This window comes from Lynx rufus, unplaced genomic scaffold, assembly GCF_022079265.1.
Source record: "Lynx rufus isolate CCGP_SWC_20201006 ecotype Redwood Valley unplaced genomic scaffold, mLynRuf1.p SCAF_34, whole genome shotgun sequence".
NCBI classification, from domain to species: Eukaryota; Metazoa; Chordata; class Mammalia; order Carnivora; family Felidae; genus Lynx; species Lynx rufus.
Window position 1 is genome coordinate 1176330 of NW_025814850.1, and position 17393 is coordinate 1193722.

Below are 17393 nucleotides of genomic sequence, written 5' to 3' on the forward strand. Positions count from 1 at the left end.
CCAGAATGGGAAAGTGTAGAGACCAGACAGTGGATGGGCTGGCCTAGGACTGGCTCTGGATGGGGCTGGGGCAGGATCAAAATGGGAGTGACAGCTAAAGGGTGCAGGTTTTCTTGTGGGGAATGATAACAATGTAAAATTAGACAATAGCGATGGTTGCACAACTGTGAAGTTGCTTTAAAAAAAAAAACTCGGGGCGGCCTGGGTGGCGCAGTCAGTTGGGCGTCCGACTTCAGCCAGGTCACGATCTCGCGGTCCGTGAGTTCGAGCCCCGCGTCGGGCTCTGGGCTGATGGCTCGGAGCCTGGAGCCTGTTTCCGATTCTGTGTCTCCCTCTCTCTCTGCCCCTCCCCCGTTCATGCTCTGTCTCTCTCTGTCCCAAAAATAAATAAAAACGTTGGAAAAAAAATTTTTTTAATAAAAAAAAAAAAAACTCATTGATTTGCACGCTTTAAATTGGTAAACTTTCTGGTATATATCAATAAAATGGGGCAGGGGGCGGGAGACCTAGGGCTTCCCCAGGGAGAAATTCGTCCCTTGCCCAGGCGGAAAAGACCTGAGCTGGCAGGTCATTGGCTGAGCGGAACTGCTGGGGTCTCCTGGTCTTGCGCCGCCTCCAGCCCAGCCAGCTAAAGATGGACTGACCAGGACCTGGGCCATGGAGGGGGTGGGAAATCCCAGGAGCCCTCAGGTACTGGTGGGAAGCAGGATGGATCCATTGCTTCTGTTTTTAAGGGACATGCCCTGTATGCTGCTCCCCTTCTTGTGGAATCCCTGGACCCCAGACCTCTGCTGAGTGAGCCTGTGCTTTGTTCAGGGAATTCTCCTCATCTTGAGGTCATGGAACAAGTGTGGGAGAGAGTGGCTATGGGCCAGCTTGGTGTTATAGCGCTAGGGGACAATGCCATCGCCATTTTCAGGATCCTACTCCCCGTCCTGTCCTTCACTGGGACTGTGCCTCTTTCTGCCCCCAGGAACCCTGTGTGGAAGGGACATCGGAGCTCCACTCAGATTCTCAATGACCTGCCTGCTCTCCCAGCTCCCCAGGCATGTCCTGGGTGTGGGCTGTCCCCTGGTGGCGAGATAAGGAAGGACCCATTCCTCCTCACTCGGAAGGTAGGTGGGATCCTGCGGGCTGTGACAGCTAGGCAGAAAGGGATAAGCGACCCTGGAGGTATTCTGGGGTGCATAGGCAGAAGGTCAGGCTGGCTAAGAACAAAAGAGGAGACAGATGGAGAGCGGAGAGCCCAGCTCACTTGTTCCACGCACAGTAATTGAAAAATAAAATGTGTCATGGGAAAATGATCAGACAGTACAAAAGGCCCTGTTACAAAAGTCCTCCTCCCGCCCTGAGAGTCCCAGTGCCCCACCCACAGCAACCACTGTTTACATGACCTATTAAAATTTTATTTTGAGAGAAGGAGTACAAGTGCGGGGAGGGGCAGAGAGGGAGAATCCCAAGCAAGTTCCGCACTGTCAGTGCAGAGCCCGATACAGGGCTCGAACCCACAAACCGTGAGATCATGACTTGAGCCGAGATCAAGAGTTGAATGCTTAACCGACTGAGCCACCCAGGCGCCCTTTTCGTTTTTTTAAAGCACAAATGGGAGCTTTCCGGGACACCCAGGGAGGGGTCCCTACGGGCATTGTTTTGCGCTCCTGTCGTAACTTAAAGGGAAATTTCACAATGTCCGGAGCCCTTTATGCCCCGCAAATGAAGGAGGAGGATGTCCTCAAATTTCTTGCAACAGGAGCCCGCTTAGGTGGCACCCACCCTGACTTCCGGTACATCTACAAAAGGAAAGGGGATGAATGGTATCTCCATCGTAAATCCGAAGAGAACCTGGGAGAGAAACTTCCACTGGCAGCTCATGCCGTTGTTGCCATTGAAAACCCAGCTGGCGTCAGTGTCACATCGTCCAGTAGTCCTGACCAGCGAGCCGTGCTGAAGTGTGCTGCAGGGGCCACCCCTGTTGCTGGCCGCTTCGCTCTGGAACCTTCCCCATCCAGATCCGGGAAGCCTCCCCAGAGCCACGTCATGCTTGGTCTCTACTTCTACAGAGATCGTGAAGACATGGAAAAGCAAGCGCAGGCCACTGATGAAAAGGCTGTGACCAAGGAGGACTTTTGGGGTAAACGGACGGCTCCAGCTCCTGGGTTCACGGCTACTCCACCGGAAGTCGCAGACTGGTCCGCAGGCGTGCTGGTGCGCTCTGGGCCCACTCAGCAGTTCCCTGCCCAAGACTGGGGTGCCCAGTCACCACCGAAGACTGGTCTGCGGCTCCCACTGCTCAGGCCACTGAATGGATAGGAACAACCCACGGAGTGGTCTTGAGCTACTGTTCCACAAAGGCAAACAAAAAGAAATAAGGCTGACAGAAAATAAACAGTTGGGTTTGTTTGTTTGTTTTAATATCTGTTTTTGAGAGACAGAGATTGTGAGCACGGTTGGGCAGAAAGAGAGAGGGAGACACGGAATCCGAAGCAGGCTCCAGGCTCTGAGCTGTCAACACAGAGCCCGATGTGGGGCTCGAACCCACAAACCATGAGATCCTGACCTGAGCCAAAGTCAGATGCTTAACCAACTGAGCCATCAAGCTGCCCTTCAGATTCTAAAAGTTGGGAAAAATAGGGGTGCCTGGGTGGCTCGGTCAGTTTAGCATCAGACTCTTGGTTTGGGCTGGGGTCTCACTGTGGGATCGAGCCCCATGTGGGGCTCTGCACTGGCCGTGTGGAGCCTGCTTGGGATTCTCTCTCTCTCCTCCCTCTGCCCCTTCCCCGCTCACACTTGCACACTTTCTCTCTCTCTCTCAAAATAAATAAATAAACATTAAAAAAAAAAGTCGGGGTGCCTGGGTAGCTCAGTCGGTTAAGCATCCGACTTCGGCTCAGGTCATAACCTGACAGTTCCTGGGTTCAAGTCCGGTGTTAGGCTCTGAGCTGACAGCTCAGACCCTGGATCCTGCTTTGGATTCTGTGTCTCCATCTCTCTCTGCCCCTCCCCAACTTGCTCTCTCTCTCTCTCTCTCTCAAAAATAATGTAAAAAGAATTTTTTTTAAACAAAACAAAAATGTTGACGGGGCACCTGGGTGGCTCAGTCAGTTAATGTCCAACTTCGGCTCAGATCATGATCTTGCAGTTCATGGGTTAGAGCCCCCACATTGGGCTCTCTGCTATCAGCACAGAGCCCGTTTCAGATCCTCTGTCCCCCCCCGCCCCTCCCTCGCTTGTGATCACTTTCTCAAAAATAGACATTGAAAAAAAGTTTAAAAAATAACAATAAAATAAAACACAAATGGGAGTTTGCTATACCCACTGTAATTAAACTATATATAGAACTATATACGTATAGTTTGCAGAACATCCTGAATCAACACCACACATTTTCCTCATCCTTTTTTTTTTTTTTTCAAGCAAATGCTTGATATTTCATCCAGTCGATGTAGCGTAGTTTCTTCATCCAGCCCCCTGCTGTCCTCAAAGAGTTCCCAGCCTGGTGGGGAAGATGAGCAAAGAGACAGTGTGACATGTCCACTGTAATCAGTGAGGCTCCTGCCCAGCACCCATGAGCTCAGGCTTTGAATGTGGACGGTGTCCCTCATCTTTGGCCATTGCCAGCAACCCCCGCCAGACCCCACAGAGAGGTGGACCCAGACCCCACAGAGAGGCACGCTGAATCCTGACGATCTGCAGCCCAGCTCCCCCAACGCTTGTGTTCCCTAAGATCTAGAAATGCTGGAGGAGAGTCTGACAAGTCTTATCCAGAGCAAGGAATGTTTGGAGGGAGAATGGCGGGGGTGGGTTCTGGAGGGTAGTGGAGAGGGGCCTGGGTGGCTATAGGCTAGGGCCCCATGAGGGCACATCTCTCTGGGCTGGTGTTGGAGCTGCTCCCTGGGATAGGGTGAGAACCTCCTGACACCAGGAAGTGACTGGGAGCAGGGCTGCACCTCCTGCAGAGGCTGCTGGCTGAGCTGGGAACAAGGCAGGGGGACTGCAGCTTGTGCCTGTGCCCAGGCAGGTGGCAGAGGAAAAGGGCAAGCTCAGTGGACTCCCATGTTCTCTTCTGGTCCAGACTCTGGATTCTCTCTCTGGGCTGGCAACTCTCCTCTGACCCCTCCCCTTTCTCTAAGCAGCTTCACTCCCGCCTGACAATCTGGAAAAACTTACATCTGCCTCCAAAAGGACCCAGAATCCTCTCAGAAAGTGGGGGCCTCCTAAAGGCCCCATCTCTACCTGCCACCACATAGCCCCGCCTAACCCCATCCTGCCCAGGCAGGCAGCCTGAAAAGTTGCATCATCTGGGAACAGTGGCAAGAACGCCAGCCTGGGAGTTAGGAGGTCTGGGTTCTAGTCCTGGACATGCTCTCCTACCGGTTACTGAGCTTGTCCGAGTCACATCCTTTCTCTGGCTTCAGTTTCCCAATATGTAAAATGAAGGTAACTCCTGACCTGTCCTGCTGCGGCTACCCTTTAAGGATCAAATGGAGAGCCCCTAACTCACCCACCAGGCCCTGCCCCACCACAGCCAGACCAGACTCACATGACCCACTTCTTCAACTTCCGAAATTTTTAGTTAGTTCCTCAATTCTGCCCAGCTTTCTTTACCCTTCCACAGTCTTCCTATTTACACGTTCTCTGCCCAGAATTCTCTCTTCTCTTTTCCTAGTCATTTCCAATTTAATTCATATTAAATGTCACTTCCTTTTAGAAGCTTTAGGCTTAATCGCTTCTCAGCCTTTTGGCTAAGATCAAGTGTGGAAGCGTTAAGTCGGGTACCTTTGTATTTCCTCACAGCCTCACAACTATAATTGAGATCTTTATTTATGTGAGTGTTTGGTTTCTAGGTCTCCCCCAGAGAAGGGTGGCAATGCCTGCTACAAAATAAAACCCCACATAAAAATATCTGTTGTGGACAGTTGCCTGGACGGAAGGACAGTGAATTGCATGCGAAAGCCCTTCAGATTCAACGGCGCCTTGGCGCTCGTGAAGGGCAGCGGATCACATCCCGGACTTTTCATGACAGTGGGATCACGCGCTCCCGCACCACGTGCGGTCAGAAGACACCCTCCGGGAGCTGGTCCGGGACCCGGAAGCGCGGTCTCTCCCGAGCTTCCCGGTGCACTAACTTCTGTGCCACGTGGCCTGAGGCCCGCAGCTGATTGGACGGCGGGTCGTCCCGCCCCTAGCCTTGAGTCCCAATGGATGCCCGGTGGGGCCGCAGCCAGCCTGAGACCGCCAGACCATGGGGGCCGCTGTGGCTGGGGTCCTGGGCTTCCTGCTCCTGGCCGCCGCGGGGGGCTCGGCCGGGGACGAGGCCCGGGAGGCGGCGGCCGTACGGGCGCTGCTGGCCCGGCTGCTGGGGCCCGGGCGGGCGGCCGCCTTCTCGGTGTCGGTGGAGCGCGCCCTGGCGGCCGAGTCCGGCCTGGACACCTACCGCCTGAGCGGCGGCGGCGCCGGGGCGCGAGTGCGGGTGGTCGGCTCCACCGGCGTGGCCGCTGCCGCGGGGCTGCACCGCTACCTGCGCGACTTCTGCGGCTGCCACGTGGCCTGGTCGGGCTCTCAGCTGCGCCTGCCCGAGCCGCTGCCCGCCGTGCCCGAGGAGCTGACCGAGGCCACGCCCAACAGGTACGGGGCCCGCCCGCCCGCTGGGCTCCACGCCCGCCCCCCGCGGTTGCCGGCACCTGCCTCCCGTCCCGGGGCGCCGCCCCTCGCTGAGTCCCCGCCCCACCCCGCGCTCTCCCGGTCGCTACCGCAGCGACCGAGACTGAACGTAGCGCCGGCCTTAGGGTGGCACAGCTCTGGCTTCAGATCCCAGAGGCTCTGCCTCTCAAAGCCGTGTGTGTCCTTGAGCAAGTCACTTAGCCTCTCAGAGCCTCGGCTGGCTCATCTGAAAAGTGGAAGTAATGACCTCTACCGCGCAGTGTTAGTTGTGAGGATTTGCACGGTGACGGGGGTAGAATTTGTGGTGCATAATTAGTGATCAGAAAACGCTAGTCATTTCCCTCCCCACCTTCCGTTGGAAGATGCACCACAGAGGAATGGTATCCACCCCCTCGCAGCCTCCGTTCTGGAGCTTGTCCCACCGCAGGGAGGCCGTGTGTTCACTCATCTGTCTCCCCTTTAGACTGTGGGGAGAGAGACCCGCCCCCCCATTCCAGGATAGGGACCGGTGTTGCCATAGAGCACTTAAACACGGTGCAGAAGGGGGCTCTAGAAGGGTCAGCTGTGCTCTCCCAGATACCTGCCTGGCTACAGGTCGGGGACACGTAGGAAGCTCCCGTACTGATGCCCACAGTCCGAGGCCCCAAATTGCAGGGTCTCAGGACCCTGGCCAAGAAAGTTCTTGGCTTTTGGGGAGGAAGATTCAAGAGCGAGCCGTTTAGAGAAAGGGACAAAGACTTAGGAAGTCTAGAAGTAAGAAAGGTGCTACTTCACAAAGTAGGGATCTCTCCTCCCAGAGGAGGGGGATGACACACACCCCTTTGCTTCTAACGAAGGGATTTATAAGTTTTTTTAAATTAGCTATCCGTATAGGGAGAGGCTTCTCACTTTGGCTTTAACCTTTACATTGGCTGGTTAGCTTTTCCATTGTTTCAGGGTTGTGATTGGGTTGTGGATTTACCCATAAGGAGCAGTTTTAAGAATGTCCAGCCTTTGTGGTTTTTACTGCCCGAGGGAGTGGGGTCTTGTGACTCTTTTTATGACCTGCTGACTTTTAGATTAAGGGTCAGCCTAAAACCAAAATGGCTTTACTTTGGTCACCTTGTCACCTGAGTCTCCCTTCCCTCCTGCCTCAGTACTGAGTCTCAACTCCACCTGGGGTGGGTCCTGGAGTGAAGCAGGAGAGGGGTTACATTTGGGACCCCTCCCCTCTGGGCTAGATCTGGGGTGGGGGGGTGGGGGACATCCCCGCTGCCCCCAGGGACATGCCGCGGCTCATGCCCCTGCCCACAGGTACCGCTATTACCAGAATGTGTGCACGCACAGCTACTCCTTCGTGTGGTGGGACTGGGCCCGCTGGGAGAAGGAGCTGGACTGGATGGCACTGAATGGCATCAACCTGGCACTGGCCTGGAGCGGCCAGGAGGCCATCTGGCAGCGGGTGCGTGCCCACCACATCCTCCTTCCCCCTGTGTCCCTGCCTCCCCCACAGCACAGCGTCTGGTACCCAGACTAAAGGCTTCAGAAGTGTCTGTGGCGTGCACGGTGGCCCCAGCCCTCTGGAAACAGGCTTCTATTCTGAGCCAAAACACAGAGCGCTCTTTATCCTTATTCGTGGCCCCAGTCACGCAAGAATGAATGACCCTCTTCCCCACAAGAGCCTCTGAACAGGACTCCTGGCTCCTGAGTTCCAGCCGCGTCCTTTCTGAGGTGCAAATCTGGCGGAGACCTGCTGCTGTCACACTCAGGAGCTCCTGTCCCCTTCGGGCTGTCCCCAGCCTGGGCGCTTCTGGGCCTGGGCCCTGAGGGCTCTGGCTGCACTGGGCCCCATTTCGGCCCCTGTGGAGCTGGTCTCACCCATCACTCTAGCCAGCCTCGTTCCATGAGGCCTTCTAAGGCCCCTTCCCCATTTTGGGGAGAGCCCCTTTGTGCCTCACCTCACCCTGGCAACAAGGCTGACAGATTAGTAAACTCACCTGTTCACGGGTCTGTTTCTCTTGGACTCTGGGCTCCTGCCAAGGGTCACATTTTGTCTTAGTAACTCCAGGGCTCAGCACAGAGAAGAGATGAATGTTTGTGAAATGAATGAATCGATGAATGGAGACGAATGTATCTATGTGTACTCATGTGTGGGGATCACCCTCCTCCTCAGGTGTACCTGGCCTTGGGCCTGACCCAGTCAGAGATCGATGAGTACTTCACTGGCCCTGCCTTCCTGGCCTGGGGGCGCATGGGCAACCTGCACACCTGGGGTGGCCCCCTGCCCCCCTCCTGGCACCTCAAACAGCTTTACCTACAGGTAAAAGGACGGAGAACGAAAGGGGGCAGAATTGGAAAGTGCTAGAGAGTCATGGGCCCAGGAGGGTGGTATTTGGCCAGCCTCAGGGCTCTTAACTGGGCCTTGAGGGGAACTCTGTGTGCCCTGGGGGAGTGAGGACCTACGCCCTCAGGGCCATGCCTACCAGCTCCCCCTCCATTGTCCCCAGCATCAGATCCTGGACCGGATGCGCTCCTTCGGCATGACCCCAGTGTTACCTGCATTTGCAGGACATGTCCCCAAGGCTATCACCAGGTAAGGTTCCTCCCCCCACCCCCTGCTCGGCTCAGAGAGGAAATGTCTTCTTCCCTGCAAGACGTAATTAAAATAAAAACTGAAGTTCTGGATGTAGGCGTGGGCTTGATTCCTGGCTCTGCTACCGACTAGCAACATGAACTTGGACTCAGATTACATGACTGCTCTGTGCCTCCGTTTCCTTACTTGTAAAGTATATGTGGCTCGGCACAGTCTTCGCAAGTGGCACCTCTTATTTAGTGACACTTGGGGTGCGCCAGTCTTCTCTGTCCTTTCTGCTTCTCTGTGCTACTGACTCTTCCCCTGCTGTGACTGGAAAATTCCTCAAGGTCCAGCTGAGACCTCCCCTCCTTCAGGTAGCTTTGCTGGGACCCCCAGCATTGGTTACCACCTCCTTCATGCCCATGACAACCTGGTTCCCACGACTGTCACAGGGCTTAGTGCATGCTGCTGGCCTTACTGGCCACCCCTTCACCTCCCGCCTGGGTGGCCAGATCCTCATTCATACAGTCAGAAGACATCTGTCAGACAAGGCTCAGTGCTGGGTCCTGGGGATGCAGCGACAAAGGCGCGCGCTGCGCTCTGCTCCTGCTGGGTGACAGGTTGACAGGGGGAGACAGGGCAGGGATAAGGGCGGGAATACACATGGGCCCACTTCTCTGTCTGGGCCGCCTCTGCGGGGAAGCCAGGGCTCAGCACTGGGCCAGATCTTGAAAAGCTGAATGTTGCTTGTTTCAGCCCGTGGGAGGGGGAGAGACAGCAGAAGCTTTTCCAGATGAGGTGAAACTCAAAGGAATAACCAGCTAGATAAGCAGGGAGGGAGGAGGAAAGGACTCCGGCCACAAGGCACAGCATGTGCAAAGGCACAGAGGCAGGAGAAACTGGGATGGGTTCCAGGAACTGCAGAGAAGCTAGTGAGCTGGCCGCGTATACCACATCAGCCTCCGGTAAATGTCTGGATTGCCCCCCGCCACTAGGGTGTTCCCTCAGGTCAATGTCACCCAGCTGGGCAGCTGGGGACACTTCAACTGCTCCTACTCCTGCTCCTTCCTCCTGGCTCCGGAAGATCCTCTATTCCCTATTATTGGGAGCCTCTTCCTGCGGGAACTGACCAAAGAGTTTGGCACGGACCACATCTACGGGGCCGACACTTTCAACGAGATGCAGCCCCCCTCCTCGGAGCCCTCCTACCTTGCCTCAGCCACAGCCTCTGTCTACCAGGCCATGGTCACAGGTTCGGTGCCAGGGGGAGGTGGGAAGGGGAGGCGTGGCACAGCTCGGTGGGGTGGGAAAAGAGACTGGGAACAACACCGTCGCATTGACTCACATCACCCGATGGTCTACCAAGTACTTGTGCACACACACACCATCTCATTTAATCACACTGTGGTGGAGAGGTGAGCTCTGGAGCCAGACAGCCTGCTCCAGCCCTGGCACTGCCACGTCCTCCCTGTCAGTGCCTCAGTTGCCTCGTCTGTAAAATGAGGCTCCCTCGTAAGTAGAATGATGCCTGGCCCAGAGTAAAGTCACTAAGTGCTGGCCATTGAAAACGTTCTGTTTGGCCTCTGCCTCCGAGCTGAGGTAGGTAACACGGGCCAGAGGTTAGGGGATGTGTTCAAAGCCGGTGGATGCTCGTCCTGGGGCACAGATGTGAACCCAGCGCTCCTTCCTGCCACTTGCAGGGGTGGGGCAGAGAGGGGCCAGGTCGGGAATGGCCGGGGTGGGTAGGGCTGGGTGGGCCGTGTGTCAGCCAGGAAGGGAACCCGTTGGCTCCGGCTTCCTTGAGAGTGAGCGCCTGCTCCAAGCGTGATCCAGGACTGGCGGCATCAGCATCACCCCAGAGCCTGTCAGGTCTGCAGATTCTCCTGAATCAGAATGACTTGCGCTTGGGCCCAGGAATCCGTTTTAGCCAGCCTTCTGGGTAATTCTGATGCTTCATAAAGCTGGACAACACTGGCCTGGAGCTTCTAGCTGGGAGGAGGAGCTTCTAGATGGGAAGGCTGTGTGGGATGCTGTGCCCCGTGGGCTGGGGGTGACGGGAAAGAGTGTCCCGTGATAGAGTCATTTAACTTCTCTGGACCTGTTTCCTCATCTGTAGAATGGGGTGAATGTTCCCCTGCCCCGTCTCCTCTCATCAGCCCTCTTCTCTGTCTCTCCACCCCTGCCCCAACCACAGTGGACCCTGACGCCGTGTGGCTGCTCCAAGGTTGGCTTTTCCAGCACCAGCCCCAGTTCTGGGGGCCTGCCCAGGTGAGCGCCGTGCTGGGGGCCGTACCCCGTGGCCGCCTCTTGGTTCTGGACCTGTTTGCTGAGAGCCAGCCTGTGTACATCCGTACAGCCTCCTTCCAGGGCCAGCCCTTTATTTGGTGCATGCTGCATAACTTTGGGGGCAACCACGGTCTGTTCGGGGCCCTGGAGGCCGTGAACCGAGGTCCTGCCGCTGCCCGCCTCTTCCCCAATTCCACCATGGTAGGTACAGGCATGGCCCCGGAGGGTATTGGCCAGAACGAAGTGGTCTATGCCCTGATGGCAGAGCTGGGCTGGCGGAAGGACCCAGTGGCAGATTTGGAGGCCTGGGTGACTGGTTTTGCGGCCCGTCGCTATGGGGTCTCCCACGGAAATACGGAGGCCGCCTGGAGGCTACTTCTCAGGAGCGTCTACAACTGCTCTGGTGAGGCCTGCAGTGGGCACAATCGCAGCCCCCTGGTCAGGAGGCCGTCCCTGAAGATGACTACCACTGTCTGGTACAATCGATCAGATGTGTTTGAGGCCTGGCGGCTGCTGCTAACAACCACCCCCAGCCTGGCCACTAGCCCCACCTTCCGCTACGACCTGCTGGACGTCACTCGCCAGGCGGCCCAGGAGCTGGTCAGCTTATACTATGGGGAGGCGAGGACGGCCTACCTGAACAAGGAGCTGGTTCCCCTGCTGAGGGCGGCGGGCATCCTGGTCTACGAGCTTCTGCCCTCGCTGGACAAGGTGCTGGCTAGTGACAGCCGCTTCCTGCTGGGCAGTTGGCTGGAGCAGGCCCGGGCGGCGGCCGTCAGTGAGGCCGAGGCCCATTTCTATGAGCAGAACAGCCGCTACCAGCTGACCCTGTGGGGGCCCGAGGGCAATATCCTGGACTACGCGAACAAGCAGCTGGCGGGGCTGGTGGCTGACTACTATACCCCGCGCTGGCGGCTCTTCATGGAGATGCTGGTGGAGAGCCTGGTCCGAGGCGTTCCCTTCCAACAGCACCAGTTTGACCAGAATGCCTTCCAGCTGGAGCAGACCTTTGTCCTCAGCACACAAAGGTATCCTAGCCAGCCCCACGGTGACACTGTGGACCTGGCCAAAAAGCTCTTCCTCAGATATTACCCCCGGTTGGTGGCTGGCTCCTTGTGACCGATTAACCACCCCCTGGGCGGCGTTCTTCCTGAATTCCGGGCCTGGGCAGGTTCCCAGGGCCTGGAGCTAGACAAGCATCACAGGAGGGCCCCAGGCCTGGGCAGAGGAACTCAAGGCCCGCTGGGGGACCAAGCCTGGGAACTGCAGAGGGAGGTGAGCTGCTCTCCTCCCCCACTCCAAATTTGGGATCAAAGTACTGTTTTAATACGACTTAATAAACTGGTGAATCGCCTGGGCCTATCTGTCCAAACGTCACTACTGAGATGGCTGGGAGGACTCCCGGCTACAGCATGGACACTGGTGTGGATGCCATTTCCCTCTGCCCCCTTGCCTCAGCCTCCCTGTACATAATACTGACACCTGACCTTGGAACTGATAATGCCCTCCCCAAAATATATACTTTCACACCCTCAGCAGCAAACTTTGGAACCTATCGTTGTCCCTATGGGACAGAGGCACACACAGGGGAAGGGTGCCCAGGGCACTCAGTGCCCACAGGCGAGCCCACATCTGCTTGCAAACTTTGTCCTCCCTCTGGCCAGTAGCTGAAGAAGGGGTATGCCCAGGAGTGGCCTCAGCTCTGCTTTGACCAAGATAAAGGGTGGGGAGAGCAGGCCCCAGACTGGCGGGAGGGCTCAGCCTTGAGATTATGCTGGAGACACAACAAGGGGTGGGCATGCCCTAGGCGGGTCAGAGCAGGGGCTCTCGAGCTCAGAGACCCAAGCCTTGCATTCCCGGCGCCCCTCCGAGCTCCTCTCCCCATGGACCGCACTGTGGTGCTCATCACGGGCTGCTCCTCCGGCATCGGCCTGCACCTGGCTCTGCGTCTGGCATCCGACCCCTCCCGGAGATTCAAAGGTATATGAGGGGCTGGGACAGAAAGGAGCAGTCGCTAGCCCAAGGAGACCCAGGTAGGGGTAAGCAGGGAATTCAGATCCTTGTCTTCTCCCTGAACCTCCAGTGTATGCCACGCTGCGGGACCTGAGGGCGCAGGGCCCGCTGCGGGAGGCGGCCCAGTCCCGAGGGTGCCCTCCTGGCTCCCTGGAGATGTTGCAGCTGGATGTGAGGGACGCAGATTCCGTGGCCGCTGCCCGGGCACGCGTGACCGAGGGCCGCGTGGACGTGCTGGGTGAGCCTCCCCGCAGCACGTATGCAGGAGCCTTCCCCACCCTATGTCCAAACCAAAATGTCCTGAGGCCCCGGGAATTCAAGGGGACCGGCTGGGTCTGAGGAAGGCGAGGCAGGTGGGGTTCGGCGTCTCTTCCCGCAGTGTGTAATGCGGGTCGGGGCCTGCTCGGGCCGCTGGAGGTGCAGGAGGCTGGCGCCGTCGGGTCTGTGCTGGACGTGAACGTGGCAGGGACGGTGCGGACACTGCAGGCCTTCCTGCCGGACATGAAGCGCCGCCGCTCGGGACGCGTATTGGTGACGGGGAGCATGGGTGGCTTGATGGGTGCGTGGAATGGGGCAGGGCCAGCGGGAGGGGTGGGGCCTGGTGACAGTGCCAGGGGCTACAGTGGGCTCCGGGCGCCTCCAAAAGCTTCATCTCCCCTGGAAGGGCTGCCATTCAACGCCGTTTACTGCGCCAGCAAGTTTGCGATCGAAGGTCTATGCGAGAGTTTGGCGGTTCTGCTGCCGCCCTTCGGGGTCCAGTGAGTCACCGCCCCACCCCCAGAGCCCTCTGAACCCTAACTTTGGGAACCCCAGGACCCTGACCTGTTGGAGCCACTCTCACGCGGTCCCTCTCCACTGCGGCTCACATTTGTTGTGTGCCAGGCGCAGTACTGGGCACTTGGCACTCGTTATCTCACTTCTGCCACCCAGCTGGGAAACGGAGGCCCAAAGAGGTTAGGTGACTGGCCCAAGGTCACACAGCCGAAGGGAGCCTGCCAGGTTAGAATTCTGACACACGTCTCCCTCACACTCTGGGGGGCCTTTCCCGCTGTAAGCCGCTTTTCAAACGCTCCCGAGGCCCACGCGCAGACCCCTTCCCGCCCGCCCCGCCCGCCTAGTCCGGCTGCTTTACTGCGCCCCCGCCCACCCGCCGCTCAATGCCCGCAGCGTGAGCCTCATCGAGTGCGGCCCGGTGCGCACCGCCTTCCAGGAGAAGCTGGAGGGCGGCCCGGGCGGAGCGCTGGACGGCGCGGACGCCGAGACCCGCGACCTCTTCTCCCGCTACCAGCGCCATTTGGAGCGGATCTTCCACGAGGCGGCGCAGGACCCGGAGGAGGTGACCGAGGTAGGCGCCGGGCGCGGCCCTGGGAGCACGGACGGCGCGTGGGGGTTGGCGGCCAGCCCCGGCCAAGCGCCTCCTCCCGCCGCCCCAGGTCTTCCTCGCCGCGCTGCGCGCCCCGCGCCCCGCGCTGCGCTACTTCAGCACGGAGCGCTTCCTGCCCCTGGTGCGCATGCGTCTCACCGATCCCAGCGGCCGCAGCTACGTCGCCGCCATGCACCGCGCGGTGTTCGCCGAAGAGCCCGCCGAGGAGTCCGCTGCCGACCTGGGCGGCCCCGCGCTCGGCGCTCCTCCCGCCGCCCCGCAATAAAGGCTTGGCCCGCCGCTGTCTGCCGCGCCCTCCTTTGCGACCCCAGGGGCGCGCGGTTCTGGTGGGGGGGGGGGTGGGGGGGACGTGTGCGACAGGCGGCGCGTGCAGCGAGTGGGTGATCTGGAAAGACCGTGGCTAGCCCGGGTTATACCAACGCGGAAAGCGAGGCCCAGAAAGAGGAAGGAGCTAGCCCACCGAGGGGCAAGGTCGAGTGTGATTCCTGGATTCCCGCAGGGTGTCTGTAGCAAGAGTGAGGCGGACCTGGGAAGGAGGAGAGTCCTTTTGTGATTTGGCCCCCACTAGTCAGGAGACTTCAGGCAAGGGCGTTATCCTGAGTCTGTTCTCTTAACTGTAAAATGGGTATAAGACCTATGTTATGGGTTGTATGAAGGCTTGAGATAATTCCTGGAAGTGCTGGGAAGGAGGTTTTAATAGCAGGCACCGCTATTACCGCTACTCTTAGTGGTGTTACTATTATGTGTTCGTGTGTAGAAGCCCGATGTGTAGAGAAGAAACAGGCCAAGTGAGTTATAAGGCTACAGCTCCACACGTCCTCCTCCGTGTCCCCTGCCCTAGACAGAACTCAGCTGGAGGGATCACCACCAGCCCAGAAGCTGCCACTCACCAGGAGGTTCAGCTAAGGCTCCAGGGCAGGCTGGCCTGCCCAATGGGCTATCCTCCTTCCTGAAGCCAGGGGCAGAAGCCAGAGAAAGGGCTTGCAGGGTTGTGGGGTCAATTTCCTGCTAACTTCCTGAGAAGTAGTGTGCTGAAGAAGGGGTGAACAGGGAGGGTACTAGATGAGGAGGGTGCGGGTAGAGGACAGGGGTAGGGGTGCCTAAGAGATGGAGGAGAGGGAGGGAAATGACTACTTGGAATGGGCAGGGCCATGGCTACAGAGATCTTGGGAAGCCAGAATAGAGGGGAAACTGCTGGGGGGTTGTTTGGAACCTGGGGGGAGGGGAAGGAGGTACAGCATCTGAACCTGCTACTACCTCCAGGTAGCCATCCACTCTGGGCGTTGGACTGCTGGCTACTCCTGGGACAGGGGGCCTCAGCCAGCTCATCCCTGCTGTCTCCCTGCCCTGCTGGCCCATATGGTTCTGCTGTCCCTTCAGGATCCAGAAAGGCCACTGGAAGGGGAGAGGGCCAAGATGGCATGAATCTCTGAGACCTGCTCTCAGAGCCCAGCTCTTGTCCCCCAGTCTGTTCCTTTGCACCCCAGTGTGAGTGAGTGTGTGTGTGTGTGTGTGTGTGTATGCATACACTCACAAGGTCGCACCCTGGGGTGGGGATGCAATGATGAGAAAGGCAAAGTGTGACCCCCTCCATGAATTTACATTCATAATCTGTTTTTAAAGATTTTATTTTTTAAATTAAATTTAATTTTTTTTAATGTTTATTTTGAGAGAGAGAGCGAGCGAGCCTGTGAGCAAGGGAGGGGCAGAGAGAGAGAATCTCAAGCAGGCTCCTTGCTATCAGCACACAGCCCGACTTGGAGATCGGGGCTTGATTTCAGGAACCGTGAGATCACGACCTGAGCCGAAATAGAGAGTCAGACACTTAACCAACTGAGCCACCCAGGTGCCCCAAAGATTTTATTTTTAAGTAATCTCTGTACCCAACGTGGGGCTTGAACCCTCAACCTCAAGATCAGGAATCACACACTCCACCAACCGAGCCAGCCAGGTGTCTCAATTACATTCATACTTTTTTTTTTTTTAATGTTTATTTATTTATTTTTGAGGGGGAGAGAGAGAGAGTGAGAGGAAGACACAGAATCCGAAGCAGGCTCCAGGCTCTGAGCTGTCAGCACAGAGCCCGATGTGGGGCTCGAGCTCACAGACCACTAGATCATGACCTAAGCCAAAGTCAGACGCCTAACTGAGCCACCCAGGCGCCCCACATTCATACTCTTAATAGTCTCCTGCAGTCCCATGACTTCAAGGACTGTTTATGCACCCATGAGCCTCACCAAAGTCTCCAATATCTCCAACTGTATTGCTTCCCCAAATTCCAGACACACATCAACTTCCTACTCAACAGCTCCACTTGATCCTAATAAACTTGATGTGTCCAAACGCAAGTTCTGATTTCCAGATCTCCCACTGCTCCTGCCCCAGTCTTCCCCACTTCAGTACCCGACAACTTCACTCTTCCTTCTTGCCCATCCCTCAACCAACGCATCAGCAAATACCTTCAGTCTTCAAAGACTGGAAGGTATTTTGGAATACTCTGGAAATCACTCCGGTCTATGCACTCTGGTCTACCATCACCGCACCTGGATTATTGCAGCGGTTTCCTAACTGGTTGCCTTGATGCGACCCATGCCCACCAAGTAAAATTTCCACAGAACAGCCAGAATGATCTTTTAAAAATGAAAGTTATTCCATGTCTGTGCTTAAAACACCTCCTGTGGCTTTCTAAGTAAAATCAGAGGCTTTTCTCCAAGACCTCCAACACATTCTTTGATCTGGCCCCCACCTCCTTTCTGACCCTATCTTTCATCACTTACCATCATCTGATTCAGCCCTACTGGCTTTCTGCCCCAGGGCCTTTGAACTGGCTATTCCTTCTATCTGGTACAGTTTCCCTAATCTCTGATTCTTCTCTTCCTTCAGGTCTTTCCCTGGACGACCTTATCTAAAGTAGCATTCCCTACCCCCCCCTCCCACGCCAGTTATAGTTCCCTTACCCTGTTTCATTTTTCTTCATAGCGCTTATCACCACTGGATGTGTCAGAGATTTATTTATTGACCTGCTGACTTTATTGTTACACATTTATCTATAACTTTCACCACCCTATCCCAAGACACATAGGAACTTAAGCTCCAGGGCAGCTCGTTGGTTTGTTTTGTTCACTGGTTGATCCCTTATACCTAGAACCATTCCTGATCATGGGAGGCACTAAATCCACATTTACTGAATAAAAGTGACTGTTGGTTCACAACCTACAAGTTCCCTGGGTGAAATCTGAAACTGGCTCCCATACACAGAGGCCAAGGAGAGACCAAAGAAAGAGGCAGAGCACTCCAGATTGGGAGGTGGGGGTTTTAATTAGCAAGGGAACTGACATATGAGACTTGTCCTGGGCGACTACAAGACAAGTGGGTCTCTGCACTTGCCCACCAGAATCTTAATAGTTTATGTAGAGGCCTTAAATAGGTTCTGCCACATATACCATCCAGATGGTCTCGACGACACATTGCTCTCTCAAAGCTACTGCTGTGGGA

General features: G+C 56.6%; 2 protein-coding genes across 8 annotated transcripts; both read left to right on the forward strand.

The window, feature by feature from the left end:
* The first annotated feature begins 5184 nt into the window (after positions 1-5184).
* Positions 5185-11859, forward strand: NAGLU (N-acetyl-alpha-glucosaminidase). Of its 2 annotated transcripts, XM_047093347.1 has the most exons (6): positions 5185-5625; positions 6955-7102; positions 7814-7960; positions 8148-8233; positions 9211-9467; positions 10410-11859. In XM_047093347.1, the coding sequence occupies exons 1-6, from the start codon at positions 5243-5245 to the stop codon at positions 11618-11620; spliced, it is 2232 nt and encodes a 743-aa protein (XP_046949303.1). In that variant the 5' UTR covers positions 5185-5242; the 3' UTR covers positions 11621-11859. The 2 variants fall into 2 exon arrangements, with proteins under 2 accessions (XP_046949303.1, XP_046949302.1); XM_047093346.1 differs by lacking the exon at positions 6955-7102 and having other exon boundaries at positions 5188-5625.
* A 280-nt stretch (positions 11860-12139) lies between these two features.
* Positions 12140-14177, forward strand: HSD17B1 (hydroxysteroid 17-beta dehydrogenase 1). Of its 6 annotated transcripts, none has more exons than XM_047093350.1 (6): positions 12140-12481; positions 12558-12752; positions 12894-13073; positions 13179-13272; positions 13682-13859; positions 13948-14177. In XM_047093350.1, the coding sequence occupies exons 1-6, from the start codon at positions 12385-12387 to the stop codon at positions 14161-14163; spliced, it is 960 nt and encodes a 319-aa protein (XP_046949306.1). In that variant the 5' UTR covers positions 12140-12384; the 3' UTR covers positions 14164-14177. The 6 variants fall into 6 exon arrangements, with proteins under 6 accessions (XP_046949306.1, XP_046949307.1, XP_046949304.1 ...); XM_047093351.1 differs by having other exon boundaries at positions 12585-12752; XM_047093348.1 differs by having other exon boundaries at positions 12894-13272.
* The last annotated feature ends 3216 nt before the right edge of the window (positions 14178-17393 follow it).

What these genes read in the sequence shown, in the direction of transcription:
- HSD17B1 (XM_047093348.1), top strand. Translation starts at nt 12,385, where the DNA reads ATGGACCGCACTGTGGTGCTCATCACGGGCTGCTCCTCCGGCATCGGC. An exon ending in CTGCCGCCCTTCGGGGTCCA is followed by an intron (nt 13,273 to 13,681) that starts GTGAGTCACCGC and finishes CAATGCCCGCAG; the next exon opens with CGTGAGCCTCATCGAGTGCG. An exon ending in ACCCGGAGGAGGTGACCGAG is followed by an intron (nt 13,860 to 13,947) that starts GTAGGCGCCGGG and finishes CCGCCGCCCCAG; the next exon opens with GTCTTCCTCGCCGCGCTGCG.
- NAGLU (XM_047093347.1), top strand. Translation starts at nt 5,243, where the DNA reads ATGGGGGCCGCTGTGGCTGGGGTCCTGGGCTTCCTGCTCCTGGCCGCC. An exon ending in AGGAGGCCATCTGGCAGCGG is followed by an intron (nt 7,103 to 7,813) that starts GTGCGTGCCCAC and finishes CCTCCTCCTCAG; the next exon opens with GTGTACCTGGCCTTGGGCCT. An exon ending in CTACCAGGCCATGGTCACAG is followed by an intron (nt 9,468 to 10,409) that starts GTTCGGTGCCAG and finishes CCCCAACCACAG; the next exon opens with TGGACCCTGACGCCGTGTGG.